Source organism: Aethalodelphis obliquidens, unplaced genomic scaffold, assembly GCF_003676395.1.
Source record: "Aethalodelphis obliquidens isolate GAN/ISIS:26980383/991018 unplaced genomic scaffold, ASM367639v1 scaffold2, whole genome shotgun sequence".
In the NCBI taxonomy this organism is placed as follows: domain Eukaryota; kingdom Metazoa; phylum Chordata; class Mammalia; order Artiodactyla; family Delphinidae; genus Aethalodelphis; species Aethalodelphis obliquidens.
In genome coordinates, this window is record NW_020837946.1 from 60,266,325 (window position 1) to 60,290,521 (window position 24,197).

Sequence of the window (24,197 nt, forward strand, 5' to 3'; positions counted from 1 at the left end):
ACAGAGTTTTTACCCAATTATTACCTAAAGCTGCCTTGGCCTTTGGCATATACAAAGGTTTTGGTATCATTCTTTCAGCTTTATTCATTGAAAAAATGAATAGTAGCTGTTGCCGCAATAAAATATTCTCCATACTTTGGGAATCATGCTATTTATTTTTCTTATATTTCCTATAGCTGCAACAGCAAGTTTAGTACCAACACAAGGCACTTAATAAATGTTTGTTAACTAAAATTTGGGTCATTCCAAATCATAACATTAGAGTGTTAAAAGAAGCATTAAAGCTCACCTAGTTCAATCCTCCATCTGATCATAAGGTTTCCCACTAAATACCAGCTTGTACATGACTAATACAGTAATAGGGCACTCACAGCCTTCAACATCTAAAGCAGCTCATTCCATGAATTCCTTACAAAATCTATTGAAAAGAAAACTGGCTGTTACTGCCTCCACAAGGGAATAAAGAAGACTGTGGTCCCAAACTAAGATCACTGTTATCTGCATTGCATAATTTATAGGACTTAGAGTCAGACTGTGAGGAAGAGCAGTTTAGGAAGATGCAATTGCAAGAGTACAGCTATTTCATCTGATTTCTGATATGCTACTCTTCCCTCTCCACCAAAAATGAGAATTTATTTCAATTAGCGCCAATGTTCCTACAGGGAGTATAATACTTGTACAGTATAGAGAAGTCCTAAAATGTGTCATTTATCTAGTATCTAACTATAAGTGGCTTGGGTTGAAATAATAATTTCTGATTTATTGATTTCCAGGTCAGCCTACCAACTGAAACATAATTTGCTCAGACTTGGACACTTAACTCTTCATACTTCTGCCCAGTCTACCCCTGCCGTTTCCCCATATAGACTCTTAGCAAGGAAAACATTAAAAGCACAACTTATAAAGTTTGTAGGTTTTGCAATATTTCAATAAAATATAAAGAACCATTTTATACTTCTAGATGTAGGCTCAAACCAATCTACACTTAAAATTTCCAGATGTTCAAATATCTTTGTGTGTATGTGCCATTTATTTCATTATGCTATTTATTTCAAATATGTTAAGTGAGCATCTTGATGTGGGGATGGCATAAATGCCAACTTATTCCTCATCATAGTGATGGTGTATGTACCCTTAATCTAGGAGGAGCCCCACTCCTGGTTTAATTAGTCAGTGATATCCTAATGCTCTACTACATGTTTGTACACCACCTTGATTTAGTTCTTGCAAGATGGCATCCGTCGTAGCTGTGTGGGATATGGAAATGGGAACAAAAATGTATCCATGTCAGTAAAATAATCAGAGGGAGCTAAAATATAAACAGAAAGAACATGTTATTAAAGATAGAAGGAGGGCCGGGAGTTGTGGCAGAACAAGCTCATTGGAAATTGCCTCTTGTTTTAATAACTACATTTTAGTTTATTAGGGCGCTAGGCATTAGGATAATTCCAACTTTCACCCACAAAGTTAATGCAATGTCAGCTGCCTGGGAGTTGGAGACATATTTCTGTGGATTTGTCTAGTAAGCCCATACTTCGTTTTTGCATCTGGGGGTAATATATTATTTTCATGGGCAAGGACTTCACAAGCAGATTTAAATTTCCAGCTCAGTCAAGCTTCATATTAAATATTTTATGAAACCAACTCTAAAAAGTGACTATTAATGACAGTACCTTTGCAGCTAGTCTCTTAGCCCTTAACTTCCAATTTCACTTTCTGAAATGTCATTCTTTTTAGACTCAGTTATCAAGTTTTCAACTTATAGTTGTGCCAAGGTGTTAAAATTATTTCTTGTTTACAAATATCATTTGCAGTCTAAAGAAAGTTATAAATTTCTATACTGACATTCTATTTTTAAAAATTATAAAAAGTTTTGAATTGTTTCTACTTCCTTTTCCCAAATATTTTGTGAATCTTATTTGACAGGTTTGTCTTTTGTTATTCCATTAACTAATAAGTTTTCCCTCAACCCTGATCATCTACAATTCAGGAAAAAGTAAGTTGTGGTTTGTTTTAACAGCTAACAATACTATTAGCCAATCATCATAACGGAAGGACAGATTTCAAAGTTTTTCAGGGCAGAAGCTCTAACTCATAGGCTTTTGTATTCATTTCCATACTTAGTTCATCCCACAGTACACACTTTTAATACCTTTGTTCAATTTATTGTTTGTTATATTTGGATAGATGAAAAACCTAGCAAAATTCACCTTTTTTTTCTTTTGTCTGTGCTGGGTCTTTGTAGCGGTGCGTGGCACATGGGCTACTCTATTTCTGTTGCACGGGCTTCTCTAGTCGTGGCACGTGGGCTCAGTAGTTGCAGCGCACAGGCTTAGTTGCCCTGCAGCATGTGGGATCTTAGTTCCCTGACCAGGGATTGAACCCGCATCTGCTGCGTTGGAAGGCGGATTCTTAATCACTGGACCACCAGGGAAGTCCCAAAATTCACCTTTATTTAGGGTAGCTGAGCTCTCCTAACTTCTCTTTATTTAGGGTAGCTGGTAGCCTTAGTTTTAAATTATTATATCATCTCCATTGCAACTAGATTGGCATCAGTGAAACTCTAGAGCTTGCTCAAAGATCAGCTATTTTTTATTCAAGAAAATTGTTATTGTGGCCTGGTGCCTGCCTATACCTATGAATTATTGTGGTGGGTTCTGTCTAAATGTAGTGTTGTCTTCCTCTCTACAAGTGGCCAGTCTGTCCCTAAATTTCACTCCAACGGTATGGATTTGGTCAACAACAATGTGTTCCAATAGAAAATAATCCCTTCATTTTAAATAAATGTCTTTCTTTCCCTTAAGTACTTTTATTCAAACTAAGGGACTTTGGGCTACAAACAGACATCCTTCCCTTGAAAAGTAGCATAAAATAAACAACTTGAGATTCCTACTTAGAGAAACTTCATAAAATAAGAGAGCAGAGTATCAGGGACATAAGGTGCTGGTAAAACAAAATATGAATTTGTAAATCCTAATGTCCAATTACATTGTTAAAAGAACTTTGAACGGACTGAAGAAAGAGATGTGATGGTGGCAGACAGTTAAAGCAACTGCAGCAGAAAAGCTCACTTTAGGAGTACTAGTAATATATCATTCCTTATCAACAATTTCCATTTGCCAGTCCACTTGCCTCATTTCTACAATATTAACTTGGATACTTAACACAAATATTATGATTAGTGAGACTGGAGAAAAGGGAAGCCTCCTGTGAGATTCAACACTGGAAATGGAAAAGAGGGATTATAGCGCTAAATGAGATAAGCTAAACCTTGGAGTTGTTAGACTTTTTTTTTAAACAGGAAGCTTGCTTGGTTTAAGAACACAATCAACCAACAAAAAAAATACACTTAGGTTTGGGGTTGTGGGGAAGCACTGACCATCTGTAAACTCCTAGACAGTAAGGGCTATATGTTATTAATCTTTGTATTCTTTATAAGCAGGACTGTATCTGGCATATAATAGATGCCCAGCAAACATTTGTTGAATGACTCAATATTTGGCTCAATATAGTCATAATGGCAAGACTCAGTTTGAGAGACATTATTTTGGTTCAAAGTAGAGCTACCCTTTCTTAGACAGGGCTGGAAATGTTTATGTAGAGGGAAGTTGAGCCAGGATTCAGTGCCAGCCCTGTCAAATGGATTTTTCCCCCCTTGGCATTTGTGCCCCACCTCATGCACAAAGGATTTGGGTGATTAGGAATGTGGAGTCTACTAATAAAGCTTTATAACAGTACACGAAGCACAAGTATATTAAGCGTATTCATCGCATGCCAATTTAAGGACCTATTTCTCAAGTTATGTTTACTTAGGCTTTCCCCAGAGTGAATGGTTCCCAATCTGTTTTATTGTCAGTATTTCCCTTTAGTTGTCATCAATTCATTTGCTGTTATTCTTTCAAACGGAACATGTTCTTTGATCCTTCGAAATCTTGCTCAATCTAGGCCCCAAGTGTTGCTCTAAGTCTCAGGAGAAAACGACTTTGGCTGAAGTCGTCTCCCAAAGCCACACCCACTAAGAGGCCTTAAGAGACCTGGGGCTTTCCTGGCGGCTGTTCAGCTGCCGGCAATCAAGCGGCACGCCGGAATCCCACGGCTTGGTCCTCCAGTCTCCCCGGCGGGAGGCACGTCCTCCTCCGCCCCGCGGGCCAGCTCTTTCTGGCTGGGACGCCGAGCCCCCTGCCGGCCCCGCCCGCCCCGGGCTCATTTGCATAGAGGCGCGCGCGACGCCGGCGAGCGAGCGGGAGGGAGGGCGGGCGCGGCCGGGAAGGCGGCGCGCGCGTGCCCTGACAGCTCGGCCCTGCTCGCTCACTCGCTCGTCCCCGGCTTCTGAGCACAGCATGGCGGTCAAGGTGACTCTAACTCTCTGCTGCTGTCTTTATTTCATAAGAGACATTCCGGGGACCGTGCCTGCAGCCCCTCACCTCTTCCTATTTACTTCTTTGCCTGATTGTTAGATAGCGTGTCCTGGGGCTCCAGGGAGAGCCGTGCGGGGCTTGGACTGGAGGGAGAGGATGCCCGGCCGGGGGAGGGGAAGGAGGAGGGATTTTGAGTTGGAGGGGCTTGTAAGGACCACAGGTCGGTGAAGGAAGCGTAGTATCCTGCCCTGGGTACATGGAATTGTGAGCCAGGGGTTGGAGGGCATCAGAAAGGGAGTGGGAGGAAGTGGCATATATAGCCGGGGATGCCTAAGGCATCTGTGTACCGCGGTGGGGGAGGGGGTGAGTAATTGAGTATTTTGGGGCCTCTGGAGCAGGGGGCAGTGGTTGGCATTTGAGCTGCAGGTGGCAGGATGGCTAAAGTATTTAGAAACGTTGCAGCGGTTTTCATGATTTTAGGTTGGGTGGAGAAAGAGAGGGGCGTGGAGATAATTATATTCTGGATTGCTTTCCACGGGAAGAAAGGCCAGTAGGCCATGCGATTAATTTGGGAGTTTCAACTTTCCTGTTGTCTCTACTAGCCTTAATGGCCTCTTGATTTGAAGGTGGGTGGTTGCCAAATGTGTTGCTGGTGGATGTGGAATAGGTAGGGGATTGATCCTCATGGCCTTCCCTTTCCAGTCCAGGGGAAATCTATGTGGTAGATTTGCTATATTTTAGGCTCTTCACACCTGTCTTTCCACCCTGTGGTCACAGAGCTCCAATTTGACAGTTGTTATCAGTATTAGTGCTTTTGGTTTGTTTTAAGCTAAATGCCCTTATAAAAGATAAGAGCATTGATTGCTGGCATTTGTGAACTGTAATCTCAAGAGATTGCCTGGTCTCTAGTGAAGCATTAACTGGCTTTTTTTTTCTTACAGGTGCAGACAACCAAGCGAGGTGATCCTCAGGAGTTAAGAAACATATTCCTACAGGTAAATTGGCTTATGGGCTGTGCTTTTTCTTGGTAGGGGAGATATAAGTCTAGTACTTTTTAGGCCTTAACTTTCAGGAATGTTCTATTTTCATGTATTCTTAAGAACTTGACAATAGATAATATAGATTATAAGTCTCTTATTACGTTTTTATAAAAAGATTTCCCTCACATTTTTTAACATGACTTAAGACATGTAAAAAAAACACTAAAAAGGATTTCCATCTTCTCTTAACCATTGTGACCAAAATAAAATTTCAAAATGTATTGACACTCTTGTGCAATTGATAGGTATGATGATTAAAATTCTTTTTTCCTTGAAAGCTGTGTGCTTATAAAGTTTTCCTACTTCTAAGCAACTGTGTAATTTGTTACAGAGGTAAGAATATTATAACTGTTCTTAATTTGTGTGTTTTCACCCTCTGTTTATTTATATTATGTCCATGGGCATTGGGGGTTGTGTTACAAAATGTTACTGTTTGGGATTCTTGCAAGGATACACCTTCACTTCTGCTAAGTTTTTAGGATCAGTGACTTGCTGTAGACGCCTAAAAAATTGGCTTAGTTTTTTTGTTTTGCTTTCTTTTCTTAAATTTCAAAAGTTCTGCGTGCAGGAAATTGTACCTAAGTACATATAAAGGGAGACAAGCTAAGGTGTTCTACCAAATGTTGTGTTTTTCTCTGAAATCTTCTTTTAAGAACTTTCTATTCTGGACATGGTTCTCATATAGAAACTTTGACCTTGGGCAGGTCCCTGCTGGGTATTAGTTTCCTCTGTAAAATGAGAGGTGATCTCCAAGGTTCTTTCCAACTGCAAAAGTCTATGATTCTATATTAGGAACAGACTCTAACATATACAGATCAGCCTGGAATAGATGACATTTTTATCTGAGACATGTGAGTTGCTTAAGCTATTGTTGGGGAGCACGCTTCACAGATGACCAATTAGTGAAAATGAGAATCTTAAATTTTATAAAATCTGTTGAAGGGAAGCATCATTTCCAGAACAAAAGTAATTGTGATAGAAATGCTCTATTTATGGTTCAAAACCTTTATTCCTCACAGTTGTTCTTGAAAATAACCAAAAATATGTCAGTGTTAACCACACCATGTACTCAATTGCTTTATGAGGAGTTCATGTGATATAGTTCATTTTATTTTCTAAATTAAGTAGGCATGGAAGAAATCATTTGAAAATGCTGCAGGAGGTGATGAACAGAGCACTGACCCAGGTGTTAGTTGCCAGCCCTGCCTCTGTCTGGTTGTGGTACCTGTAAGCTAATTATCTGGCTTTCCTGGGCTTCATCTTCTCATGTAGGACTCAGTGGGCCATAAGGGAATGTGAACTGAAGTCCTTTCAGCTTTAAAAATCCTATGGAAAAAATCTGTGATTCTGTATGGATTTGGTTTTTGGGGAGAGGGGAGAATGCAAATACAGAGAGAGCTGGGACTGTGCCTAGCTTTTTGAAAACTTTTAAATCTTATCTTTTTACACATTATTTTGATGATGCCCTTATTTTTTATACTGAAACTTTGTGGAATTTATAATTGCATGTTCAGCACTAACTGTAAAGCACTGACCCAAGAGTTATTGGTAAGAGACAGAGGAGATAACTTACCGTCAAGTAGCTGAAGCAGCTTTAGTTGAATCAGTTTGAGGGCAGTTAGCAAGTAACATAGATTTTAAAATTTCTGTCTGAAATACTTCAAACTATAGTTACTTGAAGCTGTAGAACATTATTTAGAAAGTTTTGTTTTAGATACATATGGTTTATAAATATTTTAGAGGTAATAGGCAAAAATACATACTAACTATGCATTTCTTTATAACTTAATGTTGCTACATATATTTACTGAGGATTATTTGTGTGCCATGTATGCACTTGTATTTAGTTTAGTATATTGAATAATTACAGGGGAGGATTGAGCCAAGACTTGAATGGTAATGGACATATGACAAGCTCCTCTTTGAGACGGGTTCCATCTCCCACAGTTTTTGGTAGAGGGAGTCAAGAATAATGAAGGCAAATGCATAGCCTCTGGTATGACAGTCAAGTTGGTTTGTCCAGATAATTGTGGTCATGTGATAATAATGACAGTGGCTATAATTTACTGATCATTCTGTAGTATGCTGGGTATTGACCTAGTCTTTTAAGGGTATTATATTAATTTTCTTTAAAAAAATTCTTAATTGACATGTAGTTGATTTACAATATTTCAGGTAAGGGTATTTTATTAATTTTCATAACAACCTTACGAGATAGCATTGTTGTCCCTGTTAAACAGATGAAGTTAATTGGCTTGGTTAATGTCACTTAACTCATAAGTGGTAGAGATTTGGATTCAAATCAAACTATAGAATCCATCTTCTTAACCCTTATACTCTGCCACTTGTGGGATCTTGAAATGGGATGACTTTTGAAAGCTAGAGGTATGTAAGGGTCTAACAACAGCTGTGTTTTTTAAGAAGTTAAAGAAGAAGAAATCCAGTTACTTAGGTGATGAAAAACAGTACCTTTACACTGTGACTCCCTAGAACGTTTGGCCAAGGAGTTTAGGTTTGCAACAGTAGGAAGGCACTGTGGGTTTCTGAGTGGGCAAACTGAAGTGGTGAATTCTGGCAGCTCTTTGTGTATGTTGGATAAAGTATGGAGAGGTTGGAAGTAGATAGAGAGATCAGTTAAGAGGCTATTGAAATAATTCATGTTGGAGATAATGACCAGGAGTGGCTGATGGCTGAGGAAATGGAATGGAAGGACAATACCAGGGACTTTGGAAGGGATGAATCAATTGAATTTGGTATTAAATGTGAAAGTAAAGGAAGGAGTAGTGAATCTGGCATTTTTAGAATAGATGTTAATTTATAAGGCATCTATTTTGGGAATTTGGGGGGGGGCGCGGTTTGAAGTTTGGTTGCTAAATAAACGTGTCCCAGTAAGTAAAAATCAGATACAGGGGCTTCCCTGGTGGCGCAGTGGTTGAGAGTCCGCCTGCCGATGCAGGGGACACGGGTTCGTGCCCCGGTCCAGGAAGATCCCACATGCCGTGGAGCAGCTGGGCCCGTGAGCCATGGCCGCTGAGCCTGCGCGTCCGGAGCCTGTGCTCCACAATGGGAGAGGCCACAATAGTGAGAGGCCCGCGTAGCGCAAAAAAAAAAAAAAAAAGTCAGATACAAATTTGTACAGGTGGTAGATGAATCCTTGGGTTAGGGGGATTACTTATAAAATAAACAAGACAGGGAATAAGGGACTGATTTATAAGTGATATCCTCAATTGAAGTGGAAGGAGGAGGAGGGGAACTAGGGAGAATGATCCCATGGGAGTTTAGAGTTTCACAAAAAGGGTATAGTCAAAGACTAAAATCTAGATTATTCTGTTATTAGTATAATTTGGTTTTGGTAGGATTTGGGGGTCACTTGAGTTCAGGGTCATTTGAGCTACTTAAAGAGAAGAGTTAATTTTGAATTTTAGAATGTAGTTGGAAGCTCTCTTTTGTAAAATTTAGATCTGTGGCATTAACTGTCTAAATTCACGAATAGTCGGTGTGGCTCAAAAAATCATTTGTTTTGTAAACAGCAAAATATTCCTGTTTGAAAGTGCTGTTGTATCTATGTTTAATGGAATGATGTGTGCAAGTTCATGAGAGTAAAGCATTATGGTTTGAGTATAGAGAAATAGGTTTATTTTGTCTGTGTTCATTGTTTCTCAAATTTTGATGAGCTATGTTTTCTATTAATTAAAAAAGAACAATAATATTCACTAGGATTCTGCTTTTTCCTGTCACCCAAGTTCATAAAATTGGAGCAAAGCTATGAATTCTTATGTGTTAGACTGCTATAATTTTACAACCATCTGTCAAACTAATATTTTACTGTTGCTACCCTTACAACTGTCATTTCTTGATTTATGCCTTCTTTTACCTCTCTCACCCACACACTATCATTTAACCAAATTTGCTACATCAGAGGTATACAGTAGCAAAAGGAGACAATAGAAACGATGAAGAGGGAGGTGAGGTGAGGACAACAGGAATGTCACAGGCTGTTTGTTATAAGCCTGACGAATTTCAAAATGAAGAGTTAATCTGGTTTGGTCTGTGCTTTGTGGCAAAGTAGGTTTATCAAAAAACTGTTTTAAGGGACTTCCCTGGCTGTCCAGTGGTTAGGACTTGGCGCTTTCACTGCTGTGGCCCCTGGTTCAATCCCTGGTTGGGAACTAAGATCCCGCAAGCTGCACAGTGGGGCCGAAAAAACCAAACCAGAACAAAACAAAAAACTGTTTTAAGTGAATGATTTTTCAAGATCTCTGTCTTTTTTTTTTTTTTATAGATTTATTTATTTTATTTACTTTTGGCTGCGTTGGATCTTCGTTGCTGTGCACAGGCTTTCTCTAGTTGTGGCGAGCAGGGGCTACTCTTCGTTTTGTTGCGCGGGCTTCTCATCGCGGTGGCTTCTCTTGTTGCAAGCACGGGCTCTAGGTGCGCGGTCTCAGTAGTTGTGGCACGTGGGCTCAGTAGTTGTGGCTTGTGGGCTCTAGAGCGCAGGCTCAGTAGTTGTGGCACACAGGCATGCTCCGCAGCACATGGGATCTTCCCGGACCAGGGCTCGAACCCGTGTCCCCTGCATTGGCAGGCAGATTCTTAACTACTGCACCACCAGGGAAGCCCTCTGTCTTTTTTTTTAGTTGATAGATTTTCTGTTGTTCATTTACCAATGTATTCTGTGATAAAAGCAATACATGTTGAGACTGTACTGTTATATATGCTAGACCAAAAATGTATGGCAATGTAGAAACCAAATATTATTTTGATCCTGTTCTTTTTTTCATTATCACCAATGTAACAATGAAGATCATATCCCATATAAAATTATGAAAATGCATTTTTTTCTATCTTGTTTATTTTACATTAGAAAGTAGGTATAGAAGATGCTGCTGCTAATGTAAAGCAAAGAGTGATTCTTCCTTAGGGTTTTTATGATAACATATAAATTTTTGATTGAAAGAAATGTGCTTTATTCAATAAATATTTGTTTACATATTACGTATTTATTTACTTTTGGCAGTAACCTGTGGCTGAGAAGGGAATTAAGCAGGGCTTTTAGCAGGAGACTTTTCTATTTTGTTGAAATATGAGTTAGGACTATGTTTTCCAAAGTGTAGAATGTGTACCACAATATTACAGTTCTAATAAGATTAGCAAGTATTGAAAGATGATAACACCTACTGAGGCCAAATGTGGAGAAGAAAGGTGCTCTCATACTGCATTTGTGGAAACAAAGACTCTTTGCAAAGCAGTTGGCAATGGTTTAAAATAAAAAGATACCACTTAAATAAGCAGTCCTACTTTTGGGATATTTATCCCAGAGAAATAAAAATACTCATAAGAATATATATGTACAAGGTTGTTAGTGGCAGCACTCAATTGTCCCTCAAAAAATAGAAAAAAAGGGGGGGACAAAATAAATGCTATCAAAGGGAAGCAGTAGAAAAATTATGAAATAACCATAACATGGAAAATTATGCAGACACGAGAAAGAATGAGTCAGGCTTATTCCAGCTGATTTAGAGGGATTTTCAGTGTACTATAAATGAGGAAAGAAAGATGTAAAAAAGTTTATGTAGAATGATTCTACTTTTCTAAACATTACTTCATATATGTTGTATGTATATTTAAACATATATGTTTGATATAATTTAATGGACATTAAGAAAGGTATGGAAGGATAGATAATGTTAACTTGGTTGGGGAAAGAATTCGGGGGAAATAAAAACAAAATTTCAATGTATATGTATTAAATTTTGAGCAAGTGAATAATTTAAAAAGTAAGAACTTAGTAATTCAGAACCTGAAGTTAAAAAAGGACTTTGCAGTGTAAATTGGGTTGTAGAACCCAGTAAGAGACACACAGAAGGAGATCTATAGTTTTCTTAGCCACACTGAATAACAGGTTTTCACCAGTTTTTCAGACTATAGGAATTGAAGATGATAACATTTATCTTTAGTTTATAAAGTATTTGCTGTAAACTATGTAGAGTTCTTATTAATAAAAAAGTGTTAGGCATTAAGGGCATACTAGCAACATAGTGAAGACTTTATCCTTGAATCAGCTAGACAGATTAAAAAATAATTGAAAAGATGAAAAAATGTGTTATTAAATGCCATCTATGTTCTACTACCAATCAATACATTTTTAATTGTCTTCTATGTGATAGGCCAGTCATATGTGTGGTTCTACCTTTGTAGATAAGATAGAGGAGTTTAGTGAAGGTAGGACCTCACATTCTAGGTAGGGGTGAGACAGACAATAACAAAGACCACACACTGAGAAACAAATAAACAAACCAAAACCAACTACAGATTGTGACAAGTCCAATAAATGGAATGATGGAAAAGGTGATAGTTTTTCAAGATGGTGGCTAGTGAAGGCCCCTGAGGAAGTGATATTAGGGCTGAGAACTGAAAGGTAGGTATAGAGAGTTCCGCAAGTGCAAGGGCCTAGATGTTGATAGGGTTTGGTATGTTCAACAAACAAAAATGAGGCCAGTGTGCCTGAAGCATCAGTGAGTGAGGGGGTGCATGGCCAGTAAGAGATGAGGCTGAAGGAGCCACACCAAGCAGGGCCTTGTTTGTAGGCCATGAAGAAGAGTTTGGATTCTTCTTATAAAGAGTGTCATGGAAACCGCTGAAGGTCCTTCACCTTGGAAGTGGAATGATTCAATTTATATTTTAAATACATTGTATTTAGATAGATCATATTGAAATGTAAGCTTTCTCATACATTTCTGTACCTTCTTGTGGATGACTGCCTTGAGTAGACTGTGATTCTTTCAGTTTAATTTCCTCCTGTCCACAGCACTCTTAGAATATCTTGAGCTGGGCCTTGGTTGACTCCTTTTCATCCAGGAGGCCACAGAGTGTAGCTGGAACCTACATGGGCTTTGTAATCTAACCAGAACTTGAATCCTTATTTGATCCCTTTTTGCTATATGACCTTAGGTGTTTACATTACTTTTGGAGTCTGTTTCCTCATCTGTCTAAGAAAGAGTAACCATATCTAGCATGTAGGGATGTTATGAAGATAAATAAGGTAATGTGTAAATAGTGCCTGACACATTGAGAATCTAGTAAAGCTTAGTTCTTTGTCCCCTTCCTTTTCTTCTGAGGTGAGGACTTTCTTTCCTGAAAAGGATCTCAGTCCCTTGTGTTCCCCAGGTAACTGTGTTGGACCTATAAAGTGACTAAGATGCTAGTAAGTGTTTATGATTATGTACATTTAATCAGTTAATTACTCACATTCTTTTTTTTTTTTTTTTTTTTGGATGTGTTGGGTCTTCGTTGTGGTGCACAGGCTTTTCATTGCGGTGGCTTTTTTTTTGTTGCGGAGCACGTGCTCTAGGTGCGCCGGCTTCAGTAGTTGTAGCGCACAGGCTTAGTTCCTCAACGGCCTGTGGGATTCCCGGACCAGGGCTCGAACCCATGTCCCCTGCATTGGCAGGCGGATTCTTAACCACTGCACCGCCAGGGAAGTCCTACTCACATTCTTGAGATATAAGTCTGAAGATCTTCACAAATCCCCACATTCAGAAATACCACCGTAAGAGGTAATTTCTCACAAGTCTGTAGGTTCTGAGAAGGGGTAGAGCCATGGTCTTAAGACTGGGAGACTGTGGAAGATATATGTAGAGTTTTCTTTTGAACCTTCAGTTGTTCTTTCTGAATCAGAGAAGGAAAAATAGTCCAACCAAGAAATACCAAGACACAGATGTGAAAGAGAGACTTGTAATTCATTCTTTACGTGTGTAATTTTAAAAAAATCATCATCTCCCTGTTCTGTCCAGCTCTCTTTTACTTAGTGCTGCTGAAATTTCTGAAACATCGTTCACTGAAACCAGTGCCATGGCCAGTATTGGGCTTCTAGGACTGTGCTATTGTTTGCTTACTATTATGTCTTAGGCAATGTTTTAAGTGTTTTATACAAATCATATGTAATCCTCAGAACAACTCTATAAGGTAGGTGCCGTTATTATTCCCATTTTATAGATGAGAAAACTGAGCCCCAGAACAGTTAAGCAACCTCTTCAAGGTTGTATGGTAAATGGAAGAGACTTGCTTTATGTATGTTAATACAACATGCCTTTTTTACTTAATATTGTAGGGCAATACAGGTATGGTAGTAAGTGTAGAATCATCTCGTTTTTTTGTAACCTTTTAAAAAGCCTTTTTTATTATGGAAAATTTAAAACATATATGAATTTAAAGAAGGTAGCATAATGAATTGCTATGTACCCATCACTGATCTTCACCAACTATCATAGCTAATTTTGCTTCATCTATATTGCAGCTGCACTGGATTATTCTGAAGCAATTTCCAGACATCCTATCACTGCATGCATAAATACTTTAGTGTCTGTGTCTAAAAGATGATGACTCTGAAAAGCCAACCAAACCACAATACGTTGTCACACCTAAAATTTTTCCTTAACCACATGGATTTCCATTCACGTTGAAATTTCCATGCTTGTTTCATTTTTTTTTTTAAGATAACTTTTTTTTTTTTAATTTTTATTTTTGGCTGCATTGGGTCTTCGTTGCTGCCACGTGGGGTTTCTCTAGTTGTGGCGAGCGGAGGCTGCTCTTCGTTGCAGTGCGCGGGCTTCTCATTGCGGTGGCTTCTCTTCTTGCAGAGCACAGGCTCTAGGTGAGCGGGCTTCAGTAGTTGTGGCACACAGGCTTCAGTAGTTGTGGCTCTCAGGCTCTAGAGCACAAGCTCAGTAGTTGTGGCACACGGGCTTAGTTGCTCCACAGCATGTGGGATCTTCCCGGACCAGGGCTCGAACCCGTGTCCCCTGCATTGGCAGGTGGATTCTTAACCACTGCGCCACCAGGGAAGTCCCTTGTTTGATTTTTTTAAAGTTGCTTTTTTAAAATCAGGACCCAAGCCAGGTTCCTACATTGCATTTTGTTGATCTGTCTTTGCTCCCTACCAGGATAAAGGGCCTTCTTTCTCCATGGCAGAAATCTTGCTATTTAATCAAGGCTTACCAACAGTAAAGCATTCTGTACTCCTAGGAGCTGCACCTTGATTGCCAAACGTGATTTGCCCCGGCTTATAAGTCTGTACGCTCCTTGTATGTTCCCATGGTTACTTAGACCAAGAGATTGAAGTATTTATTTTAAAAACAATGCAAATTAATTATTCAACTTAATCTGCCCTGAGAAGCATTCTAGTTCCAGTTATTGACTTGTCTGGGGTCATTATTTTATTTACAAGGTTTTTGGCCATTTTTAGGGGTTGTTTTGATAGACTTAGTTTATTATGGTAGCTTTAGTTGATTTCAGTGATTAACGAGAGTCTTACACCTCCTCATTCTATTAGAAATTGCATTGTTTAGTAGCTGACAGTAGGACTTGCTGTAATGGACAGTAAAAAATACATATATTAAAGCAAAAAGAGAATAGTATTTCATGAAGCAATCAGAGTGAGAAAGGAAGACTTCTGGAGAATTTTCTTTGCAAAATTAAATAGAAGGTTTTGTTTCTAGTATACGTGAAATATGCAACTGAAAGTGCTAATTAGATGTATAAAACTGCCTTTTCCTAATGCATTTGTAGATTTTAGTAAATATCAGAAAAATTTTGTGTCACTAATTAAAATCTCTGTTTAAAAAAATTAATGTGGCTCAATAGAGTTGTTAAAATTTATGTGACCATATGTGTTAAAAATTATTTTTTCTCATTAAAATATTATTTATGATAGATGAATTCCACATTGTACTATTGTAACAGGGTTTGTGTTGTTGGATCTGTTGCGGTCTTTGCTTGTTGCATAGAGTGTGTAGTGAAAGGGCATGCATTCCTGACTAAATTTGGCTTCCATTAGGAGTAAGAGCAGTAATGATAGTGAAGGACAGCAAGAGGATTAGCTTCATATGCTCAGCTCTTGCCTTGGTACCTGTCTTTCTCCTCCACTGTTCATGTAATTCATTTTTCTATATGGGAAATGCTCTACGTGATATTTGTAGTTACTGAACTTTGTGAGGTTGTCCTTTGAGAATTACTGAAATTGCAAGGATGTTAAGATCTGAAAATGTCAGTGTATCTTAATTGGAGCAAAGTCATGGAGGAACAGTGTGTTTTGACTCATATTACAGCCACATGTTGACTGAGCAGAGATGAAGCTGCCTAGACCAGTCAGGACTGATTTTCTGGTAAACCCAAGAATAGTGGAAGTCAACCCCAAAGAAACCTTGGTTTGGATAAAGGTGAGGAGTTAGAAGAGTAACTCCTCCATGTTCGAGCAGAAGCTGAAAAATTCAATACGCAAGAGGGAAACTGGGATCCTCTGCTTTTCTGTGTCTTCTAAGCATTTTAGAATAACTATGTCAATATGCATTAGCTTTACAATTTCCAAGTACTTTGGTGTTCAAGATCTCATTTTCTCCCTTACAAAAATATCTATCTTTCTGTAACTTCTTGTTAAAGAGACTCTGAGAAGCTATGTGTTTGCTCAAGAAATCTCTATTAGTTAACGACCCAGGCTTAGTCCCTGTTTTCTGACCTTAGTTTCAGTGTCCATCATGCCATCCTCTCTGAGCAGCTTGAGGGCTGGAACTAAGTTTTTTTGATCTCTACATCCCTAGTACCAGGCCTAATGCCCAGCACAAAGTTGGTGCTTGATAAATGTTTTAAAAGTGAAAACAAAGTAACCTGAAAGATTTGATTTAAGCAGATTTTCGGCTTAATAAGTAGTGCTTCTAGATATATTACCTTGTTTTGGTATTACTGAAAAAAGAAAATTCTTTATCTTGACACACTGTATAATTTCTTTAAAAGTAACCAACTTTCTAGTCACAGCCTGTCAGAATTTTCCTGTATAGTCTCTGGAAAATCTTTTAGAAATATCGAACATCAAATAAAATCTGTTTTTGAACTTAAACCATTTAAACAGGTAATTTAATATCATTTAGACTATTTGGGTTTACTCATTCATGTCATTGAATTTTAAGTTAACATTTTTTTTTCCTTACTCAATGGAAATTTAGGGTTGTGTATAGACTCTACCTAAAGTCTACTTTATAGTTGACCTGTGATGTAGGTTGCATACATTCTAAAGGTTACTTAAGGTTAAATTTGGTAAATTGCAAAGGAGTTACTGTTATCCAATTTACTACAGTCAAGTGAGGTCTTGATGTGTTGATCTGTAGGCTTGATAGGCAAAACATTTCTAGATAACATGATCTTATCACTTGGTGCTAGAGGTAGTTCAGTGCAAGTACAACATAAATCTGTATATGAAACCCTACTGTCTTTTATCAGCAATAATTTTGAATAAATGTATAAAGATTCTAATTTTTCATTAAGATCCATTTTCTTTCTCAAGCTTCAGAATGTCAAGGCTTTTTCAAACACATATGAACTATACTCAAAGTAAATTCAAATATTTCTGGAAATGTCAAAGCTATGTGCACTTTTACATTAAAATACTTGCGTTAGGTTAGGAAAAAGTTTAATCAAGAGAACAGACTACCTATTTTTATTCAGATACTGTCAGCTACTTCTTGTCTGTGTCTTTCATGTGTCCTTGACTTCTTGCCCAAGAGGGATTTATGACTGCTTAAGAAACATATTTGAAATGGCAAATGATTAACTCTAAAGTTATTTGGAGTATGGATATAATATTTGGTTAATTTCATTTAAAGTCATTTTAGTTCAGTCTTTGAAATGATAGGAACAAAATACGAATGATATCGTGGGACTTCCCTGGTGGCACAGTGGTTAAGAATCCGCCTGCCAATGAAGGGGACATGGGTTCAATCCCTGGTCTGGGAGGATCCCACATGCCACGGAGCAACTAAGCCAGTGAGCCACAACTGCTGAGCCCACGCACCACAACTACTGAAGCCTGTGCACCTAGAGCCCGTGCTCTGCAACAAGAGAAGCTACCTCAGTGAGAAGCCCATGCACCGCAACTAGAGAAAGCCTGCCTGCAGCAATGAAGACACAACACAGCCAAAAATAAATAAATTAATTAATTTTATAAAAACTTAAAAAAAAAAGAAATGATATTGTGAAACTACTAAATTACTTTAATATATTAAAATTTTAGCATAAGTGTTAGTCTAGGAGATCCAAAACTTTTTTTAAATTGCTTTTTATCGTTTTTAGTGTAAACATGCAAGTCATTTTGGTTAGCAGAAAGAGAAGGTCTCAATAAGGCCACTTAACCTTTTCCTATTTCTAGCTGTATGTGTTACTTTAGGCCATGTTTCTTTTTTTTTTTTTGGTCTGTTTAAACATTATTATCCAGTCAATTAAAATAAGTGTTGAAAGCAATGAAGTTATTTAAAATAAACAGGTCAGTCTTCTTTTAAAAAATACTTTTCGGTTTAAACGTATCACCTGTTTTTGAGGTACCTGCTTTTCTTTGTTAACATAATACCTAAAATGTTTTAGTCTCTTGACTGACTGTGAGTAGATTTCTAGTTTCAGTTCTAAATTCCCTCTTCTGTTTTGTCTGTTCAGGCAGCAGGCTCACTGACATTGCCAAGTAATTGTCTCTAATTTAATGAGTTAATTAGTTAACTGTCTCCTGCAGAAGTCAAGTACTGACTCCTTGTAGGTGAGAAGACTTGTGTTTTTTTCCTCTGAGCTATGCACTTTATCTTTCAGTTAAAATCAAGTTAAAATAGACTAGGAGAGTTGGGGAAAACACTAGCAAAATACCTCAGGGTAAGTGATTCTCTGGCATCATTTATAACCTAAGATACTGGCAAAGCCTGTTCCAAGTACATGTCAACAAAAGCATTTGTTTTCCTTGTTGGCCACTGTGTCCTTGGTGATTTGTGCTAAGGCTGCTCTATTTCCTGATAGTTTTAAAGTCAAGAACGTTGTGAAATCCTGGTGATTCAGTAAGTGCAGTATACATTCTGTGTGTGTGTGTGTGTGTGTGTGTGTGTGTGTGTTTGTGTTCTGTGTATATAGTGGTGATAGTCCTGGCAATCAAATTTAGGTATTAGTATTAGATATTAGACACCTCCGTGACAAAAGAAATGAACAATTAGTTGCTGTATTTTGTAAATACTCTGAAATGTTTTCATATTGTTTCTTTTGAAAATTGACATCTGCTAATTAAAGAAGGCAACACTCAAATTGTGAAGTGAGAGAACAAAGATCACCATAACCCATCTCTTGTATTTTCTTATTTTATATTTAGTTCTTAATTCTTTTAAATTTCTCATAAAAGTTGGCCCAGGATTCTTTGTCAGAGAATATGAGCATTTCTATGGTTCTTTATATATGACATGTATGTATATTTGTGTGTATGTACATATATGTTGCTAAATCACTTTTTAAAAATTTATTTATTTATTTATTTATGGCTGTGTTGGGTCTTTGCTGCTGCACACAGGCTTTCTCTAGCTGCGGTGAGCAGGGACTACTCTTGGTTGCGGTGCGCGGGCTTCTCATTGTCATGGCTTCTCTTGTTGTGGAGCATGGGCTCTAGGCGCACAGGCTTCAGTAGTTGTGGCACATGGGCTCAGTAGTTGTGGCTCGCAGGCTCTAGAGCGCAAGCTTAGTAGTTGTGGCACACGGGCTTAGTTGCTCTGCAGCATGTGGGATCTTCCTGAGCCAGGGCTCGAACCCATGTCCCCCTGCATTGGCAGGCGGATTCTTAACCACTGTGCCACCAGGGAAGCCCTAAATCACTTTTTAAAAGGCCTGAATTTGAAAAAGCAAGGTGTATAGAACAATGTAAACAGTATGTTATCATTTGTGTAAAAAAGAAATGGATAAGAATATTCATACGTACATATTTGTATGTATATATATTGGCATATATATATATATATATATATATCCTATATATAAAATTTACTTGTTTATGCACAGAACATCTCTGGAAGCATATGCAAGAAATTGATTGCCCTTGGAGTGAGGAATTGAGTGACTGGGGACAGAGGTGGGAGGAAGACTTTTCACTGTATATCGTTTTGAATTTTGAATGGTATGAATTGACAGCATTAAAATCATAAATAAAAGAAAAAGCTGCTAGCAGTGGGTGAAAGTCCCCATTGTTTTGCATTTTCACTCCCATTGCCTTGGTTCAGGCCTCAGTCTCTTTTACCTGGATCGTTGCAGTAGCCACTGCTTGGTCTCCCTGCCCCCAGTCAGTTTCTCTCTTCTCCAGTCCACCTTTTACTTTGCCTCCAGAGAGAGCACAGGTCAGATCATGTCTCTCTCCTGTCGTAAAATTTTCAGTGGCTTCCCATGGCCAGGATAAAGTACAGACTATTCAGTTTAGCATTCCAAGTCTTCCACTATCTGGTCTCAAACTGCCTTTCAGCTTCACTTTCTTCTACATATCTTTGTATACCCTCTCTTTGTTACCATTTCTTTCTCCAACTAACTCCTCCTCCCCCCAAAAAGAAATAAATATATGTTTTAAATTTCTGTATTTGTTTGCTTTTTTTTAAGCCTGAAATACTTCTCTCCATTTGCAGTTGAAATTAAGTTTTACTCTCAAGGCCTATTCTAAACATTATTTTCTTTTCCTTCCCATCAATCCCTTCCCACCTATCCGCAAAATGAATCATTCTTTTTGGTTCCCAGTGTATGTTTCTCATACCTTTGGCACTTATTCTAGTTAGTTGTTGACTTGTCAGTCTCTTAAAATTCTATTTTTATACTTCCTTGTATTGATCCCTCTTTCCAGTTGCAGTAGTCTCCCTGACATTGTGCCTTTCCCCACTCCTGCCTGTCCTTAACTCTGGTGGTTTTCGTATCTTGGTAAACATGTCAGGGTATACATGTTAATGTATAGCATAACAATGTTATGCTATACATTGAAGAACTTCAAGGAGGAGAAGAAGCAGTTGATTAGAATTAGTAGAATCCACTCACTATCACTATCAATGCCATTCAGTTTATTTTTTCTTTATCCTGTATTTGCATGTGTATTGTTTTAAAATTCAAAGATTATTTAGTTTTCATTTTATAGATGCGTGTTTTATCTAGAGGCTTGGGAGGAGAATGGCATCGTTGAAGGACTCACAGCGAGTTAGTGGTAGAGCCAGGATATAAACCCAGGACCCTTTCAGGAATGACTTTTATAGCATGTAGAGAGAACATGACTTTTTTTGGGGTGATATTAGTTAGGTGCTTTTGGTAGTACCAGCTAGTAAAAATGTGTCCACCTTTGGGCTTCTTCTTGTGCAGGCTGATAGAGCATTTGTTGTGATAGCCTCTACGGTATTTTTCAGAGTACAACCAAGGAAATATTTAAAACTTTAACTCTCTCCTTATTGAAAGAGCTAGTGGCTTGGTTTAGACAGATTCACAAATGAGGACATTTGAAATGCTTAACCAAAAAGCAGACCAACCGTCCTTTGCTCTTATCCTTCTCATCCTCATCTTGTTTCCTAGAAGCAAGCTCTTGTAACTTTTCTAGCTATTCATTTTGATATTTCCCTTCATATTTCTATACTGCTGTTTCTAGACACTATTAACTTTCTTTTATAGCAGATGAGGACTTAGCTTCTTTATACTACTTCCTCCCGCATTCTTCTCCCTCCATTCTTATGAGCATATTTGTAATTGTTATTAATGTTTGGTATCTACATTATTATGACTAAGTTCTGTTTATTTTCAGCCAAGTCATGTATTATAATATTTTCTATTTTTATACAAAAGAAGTACTTATTCATAATTTAATGTTTTTATAGAGTTAAAAATTACCTAACTTTTCATTTACTTAGTGATTTGTGTACCTAGTACTAATTCATTAACAAATGTTTAGAGTGCCCTCCATGTGCCAGGTATTATTCTTGGTGCTTGGGGATACATCAGGGAACAAACTAGACAAAAATTCCTTCTTTTGTGTTATTTACATTCTAGTTGAGAGATACAGTAAACATAATAAAGAAGTAAAATATATAGTATGTTAGAAGGTGATAGGTGCCAGGGGGAAAAAAAGCAGAGCACCCTGGAGGAATTGGGAATATGATATAGGCATGGGTGGTGATGTGAAATAGGCTGATGAAGAGTAGGTCTCATTAAGAGGAGGGCATTTGCATAAAGATTTAAGCTCCTCCCTATGTTATTTTCCACGTACCAAATGCCTTGGATACGCTGACATTACAGTTTCCCTAGTGGCTTGCCCTCTTGGAGCCCTCTGTCTGCTCCAGCCAGGAATGGCACTCCAGAGACCTGCAGCACAAATGTTGTACTGGGATTTCCCTTGGCCACTTTACTGGATTTGATTATCTGTTTCCTGGATCCCCTGTCTTTCTCTTACTTGGTCCATGCTCTCTTTTTTTTTTTTTTTTTTTGCGGTACGCGGGCCTCTCACTGCTGTGGCCTCTCCCGTTGCGGAGCACAGGCTCCGGACGCGCAGGCTCAGTGGCCATGGCTCACGGGCCCAGCCGCTCCGCGGTATGTGGCATCTTCCCAGACCGGGGCACGAACCCGTGTCCCCTGCATTGGCAGGTGGACTCTCAACCACTGCGCCACCAGGGAACCCCCATGCTCACTTTTTGATGGAGCGAATTATCATAGCTTCCTGAGAAAGGGTACATAAAGGGAGAAAAAAAATCTTGAGAACCTGGATATCTCAAAGTACTTTTAACCTACTCTTACAATTGGTTGAAAGTTTGACTCAGTTTAGAACTCTAGGTGAGAAATCATTTCTCTTAGAATTTTCAGTGCCTTACTGCAATGTCTTCAAGCTTCTACTGTTTCTGTTGGGAAACATTGAGGCCCATGATTCATAATTCTTTATATATGACCTATTTTTTCTCTCTGAAAACTTTTAAGATTTTCTCTTTTTCCTGATGTCCTGCAATTTTAAGATGATGGGCCAGGCTCTGGTGTGGGTTTTTGTTTTGTTTGTTTGAATTTATTGTGCTTGGCACTAGTGGGCCTTGTATTCCTCAATTCTGACAACTTTTCTGATGTTACTACTTTGATAGTTGACCGAAGTAGCTAAATTGATCAACTGCAACCCAAAGATGAAGACTTTGGTTGGTCATGTTTGGTCACACCATAGTACATAAAACCCTGAATGTATAAAGAGGCATTTATATGATAGGCAGGTGTTATTATTATTTTATTCTCTAAAATTATTGACGTAAAAGGCAGAATGTTTTTGTTTTTTCTCGCTCCTGGAACTTAGAATGAGTACCTATGGTGGCAGGTCTTGTTTGCTATGCTGTTGTCATTCAAGGTTTGCAGGTTGTGTCCCCATCCCCCCCCCCCCAACTCTTGCAGGCAGGAAGTCTCCAGATGTTATCTTCTCACTTTCCATCTTGCTCACTTGGCTGCCCTTTCACCTTTCTTCGTCTTTCTCATATTTTTTCATATATATCTACACATATATTTGATTGACATAAAAGTCATTACATAAAATTTACCATTTTAAAGTATGCAAGTCAGTGTTTTTTAGTTTATTTACAATGTTGTATGACTATCACCAGTATCTAATTCCAGACCATTTTTATCACCCCCAAAGAAAAACCCCCTACGTAAAGTGGTTACTCTCCATTCACCCCTCCTCCTAGTTCCTGGCAACTACTCTTTTCTCTGAAGCTCTGAATTTGCCTGTTGTGGACATTTCATATAAATGGGATCATGTGGTTTGTGGCATTTTGTGTGTTTTCTTTACCTTATAATGTTTTCAAGGTTCATCCATATTGTAGCATGTATCAGTACCTTACTGATGTTCTTAACTCAGGCTCTGGGTGTTTGTTTTTTGACCATACAGAGAAAAATCTGCATTTATTATTCTTATTTTGATTATGATACTGGCCTTTAATTTACCTTTTCAGAAAACATTTGTTGGCTACGAAATGATATTGAATACTTTTAATTTTAAGTATACATTATTTATTTTTTAGTATGCCACTACTGAGGTCAATGGAGAACATTACATGACCCCGGAAGACTTTGTCCAGCGCTATCTTGGACTGTATAATGATCCAAATAGCAATCCGAAGATTGTGCAGCTCTTGGCAGGAGTAGCTGATCAAACCAAGGATGGGTAAGAACCTTTATGCACTTTTTAAAAAAACTAATGTTCTTCCATATTATGTTAAAAAATAGGAAAACCATGAATTTACCCATGACCATCTGGAATTTTAATATTAATAAACCATATCTTTTCTTAGAAGTTTATAAAAACTGTTATTTAGTGCCATTATCAAATATACTAGCATTTCTTTCTTTTTTTGAAAAAAAAATTACATGCAAAAGCTGTATTTTATATTGAATAACCTGAGCAGAATGGTTTTCACGTAACTAAGTGTCTTTCATTCATTCATTCATTCAGTAAATATTGAGTACCTACTATATTTTAGGCAGTGTTCTAAGTACTAGAATTCCATCAGTGAATAAATCATAGAAAACCAATAAACAAAATTTTAAAGTAAATTATAACGTTAGGTGGTTATAACTGCTATGAAGAAAAATAAATCAGGGAAGAATTTAGAGAGTGGTATTTATTCATTTATCTGTGTACTCATTTATCTGACAAATATTTATTGAACAACCACCATTTGCCAGGCACTGTTGGACGTTAGAAATACAAATTAAATGAGGTTCCTGACTGTAAGAAGAAGCTCATGGCTTAGTGAGAAAGAGGATGAGTAAACAAAGAAAAAAAGTAATACTTTGGGAATAAGGTGTTATAGTAGAACCATATGAAACATACAAAGGACACCCAAGAAAGCATGGTTAACTATGTTTTGGGTGGTCAGGAGAGCATCTTAGAAGTGATGCTTGAGTGAAATCTGGCAAGACAAAAAGGAGCTTGCTGGTGGTTGGACAAATAGGGAGGAGAATTCCAGGAAAG

The 24,197-nt window shown here is 38.0% G+C and overlaps 1 protein-coding gene across 1 annotated transcript in view; it reads left to right on the forward strand.

The window, feature by feature from the left end:
- The first annotated feature begins 4,279 nt into the window (after positions 1–4,279).
- Positions 4,280–24,197, forward strand: part of SLC25A12 (solute carrier family 25 member 12) — a 91,377-nt gene continuing 71,459 nt past the window's right edge. The window contains exons 1-3 of the mRNA XM_027128293.1: positions 4,280–4,352; positions 5,300–5,353; positions 23,245–23,387. Coding sequence (XP_026984094.1) covers positions 4,341–4,352; positions 5,300–5,353; positions 23,245–23,387 — 209 coding nt within the window. The 5' untranslated portion in view covers positions 4,280–4,340. The remainder of the gene's footprint in view (positions 4,353–5,299; positions 5,354–23,244; positions 23,388–24,197) is intronic.